The following is a 1813-nucleotide window of genomic DNA, read 5'->3' on the forward strand; positions in this document are numbered from 1 at the left end:
CTAATTGTATTCCTTCAAATAATGTACCTTTTCCGACTTACATACAAATTCAACTTAAAAACAAACCTACAGGTCCCTATCTAGTATGCAACCCCGGGGACTACTTTTATTATTATTGTTCCCAGGTTTTTTAGGCACATTTTAGACACCAAAATAGCAAATATGGCAACTTTTAGTAAGGGCTGTTTTATGTCTTATGAAAAAAAAAATCAAAATTAAAACTTACTGCAAAACAGTCAGGAAAATGTCAAAAAGAACCCATCTGATACTTACAGCATCAGATTCATTCATCTTGATCGTCATTTTGTTGACAGCATCAGTAGCTCTATTGAACATCTTGAGGAGTCCAGCTCCACTCAGAGCCTGAGTGCTGACAGCACGGGGAAGCTGAAAGTAAAAAGTAATGTTTTTGTATTTGTAACACATATTCAGCAGAAAATTCTCCACAAAGAACTCCTAAGCTAATAAAATCATTACCTCATCCTTTTCTAGAAATTCACGGACATCTGGGTCTTGTAAAAGAGTTGGGTGGGTGACAATTCTCTGCAGATACCTGCAGTAGACCACATAACATTCTTTAATATATTTCATTAATCTACAGTCTGGCAAGAGGTTGCTAAAGGGTAGCAGCCATTTCAAAGGACTCTTCTGTCAATGTGTGATAGATAATATGCAAACCTTTACATTTTCTATACAGCTTCTTACCTCTCCAAAGCAGCTCGTCTTCGCTCCAAAAACTCAGCTGAAGAGGAATCCTCTTTCCCAACTTTAACTTTAGTCATACCTAGATAAAAGCAAAACACATTAAAACATAAAAAATGAACACGTAAATCATGCTAATCCATCACGCTCTATACTTTCTGTTCTGTATAGGACTGTACATCTTATACTCTGACATTCCTTTTTACATTTGTACAAAATATAGCCTTCTAGTTGTCGTTTTTTAAGTAAACCTGAACTCAAAAAGTAACATATCTGCTCTGTTGGAAGAAATATTGAGATATGTTAATTGTGCCTAACCAGTATTCTGAATATTGTATTGTCTTGAATTCTTCCTGAAAACTGCAGTGATCATCTTTGTAATGTAATTGTGCCTTGGAAGTACTAGATGGAATTAAAGGTCCGGTGCATTGCTGGTCCGTTCTGCTTTTCTGGTACAGAGGAACAAGCAGTGTCACAAATACATAAGCAAAGTCTCATAACAGTGTGATAAGAACCAGCTATGCTTAGAGGACAAGTAAACAAATGTCTCTGTTAGTGATCTCAGAGGTAGTGCTAGAATCTTCTTATTTATAAAAAGGATACTTTGCGATCATTCTTCCACAAATCTTTCCGGGCTTAAAAAAAAGAGGATGCATGAACTTGACATATTTGTAAAGGGAAATGCCATGATATTCCTAAGGTTGAACAAATATCTGTGACTCACTCTTGTCCCTCCCAAGGTATGGCACAGGTCGCTGACTGATAAGCACTGGGTACTGTCAAATAGAGTGGAAGGAGGACCTGGGTATGGCTGCCATCTGCTCCGTACTACCAGTAGCCAAACAAAGGGACAGGAGGACAAAAAAAATGTACACTGGTAAATCAGGGGAGGGCGACAGCAAAGTGAACCCATTGTCCAGCACAGTTTTACCTAAAAGTCAAGGGAATCTGAGACATACATTGAATTTCATTTTAAACTTAAAGATTTATTATTTTTGGATGAAATAGTGAACAATTGGTACCTCTGCCAAGCTTTTAAATCTATCCAGGGCGCCGTGGAAATAACAGTGACTGTGCGACTGCAACACAGAAAATGGTTCTGGAGTAAAGG

At 37.7% G+C, this 1813-nt stretch overlaps 1 protein-coding gene across 1 annotated transcript; it reads right to left on the reverse strand.

Moving 5' to 3' along the window:
• Window positions 1-74: 74 nt before the first annotated feature.
• Window positions 75-1036, reverse strand: SNX1 (sorting nexin 1). The gene is made up of 3 exons (XM_072402224.1): window positions 706-1036; window positions 478-553; window positions 75-387 (listed from the first exon to the last, which is right to left on the reverse strand). Exons 1-3 carry the CDS (start codon window positions 780-782, stop codon window positions 223-225), a joined length of 318 nt encoding a protein of 105 aa, XP_072258325.1. The 5' UTR covers window positions 783-1036; the 3' UTR covers window positions 75-222.
• Window positions 1037-1813: the final 777 nt, after the last annotated feature.

This window comes from Pyxicephalus adspersus, chromosome 2 (genome assembly GCF_032062135.1).
Source record: "Pyxicephalus adspersus chromosome 2, UCB_Pads_2.0, whole genome shotgun sequence".
Classification (NCBI taxonomy): Eukaryota; Metazoa; Chordata; class Amphibia; order Anura; family Pyxicephalidae; genus Pyxicephalus; species Pyxicephalus adspersus.

Bases quoted from the DNA above. Each gene is read 5' to 3' on its own strand.
- SNX1 (XM_072402224.1), bottom strand. From the start codon at position 782: ATGACTAAAGTTAAAGTTGGGAAAGAGGATTCCTCTTCAGCTGAGTTT. The intron at 554-705 runs GTAAGAAGCTGT...GGTCTACTGCAG, and splicing joins AGACGAGCTGCTTTGGAGAG to GTATCTGCAGAGAATTGTCA. The intron at 388-477 runs GTAATGATTTTA...TTTTACTTTCAG, and splicing joins AATTTCTAGAAAAGGATGAG to CTTCCCCGTGCTGTCAGCAC.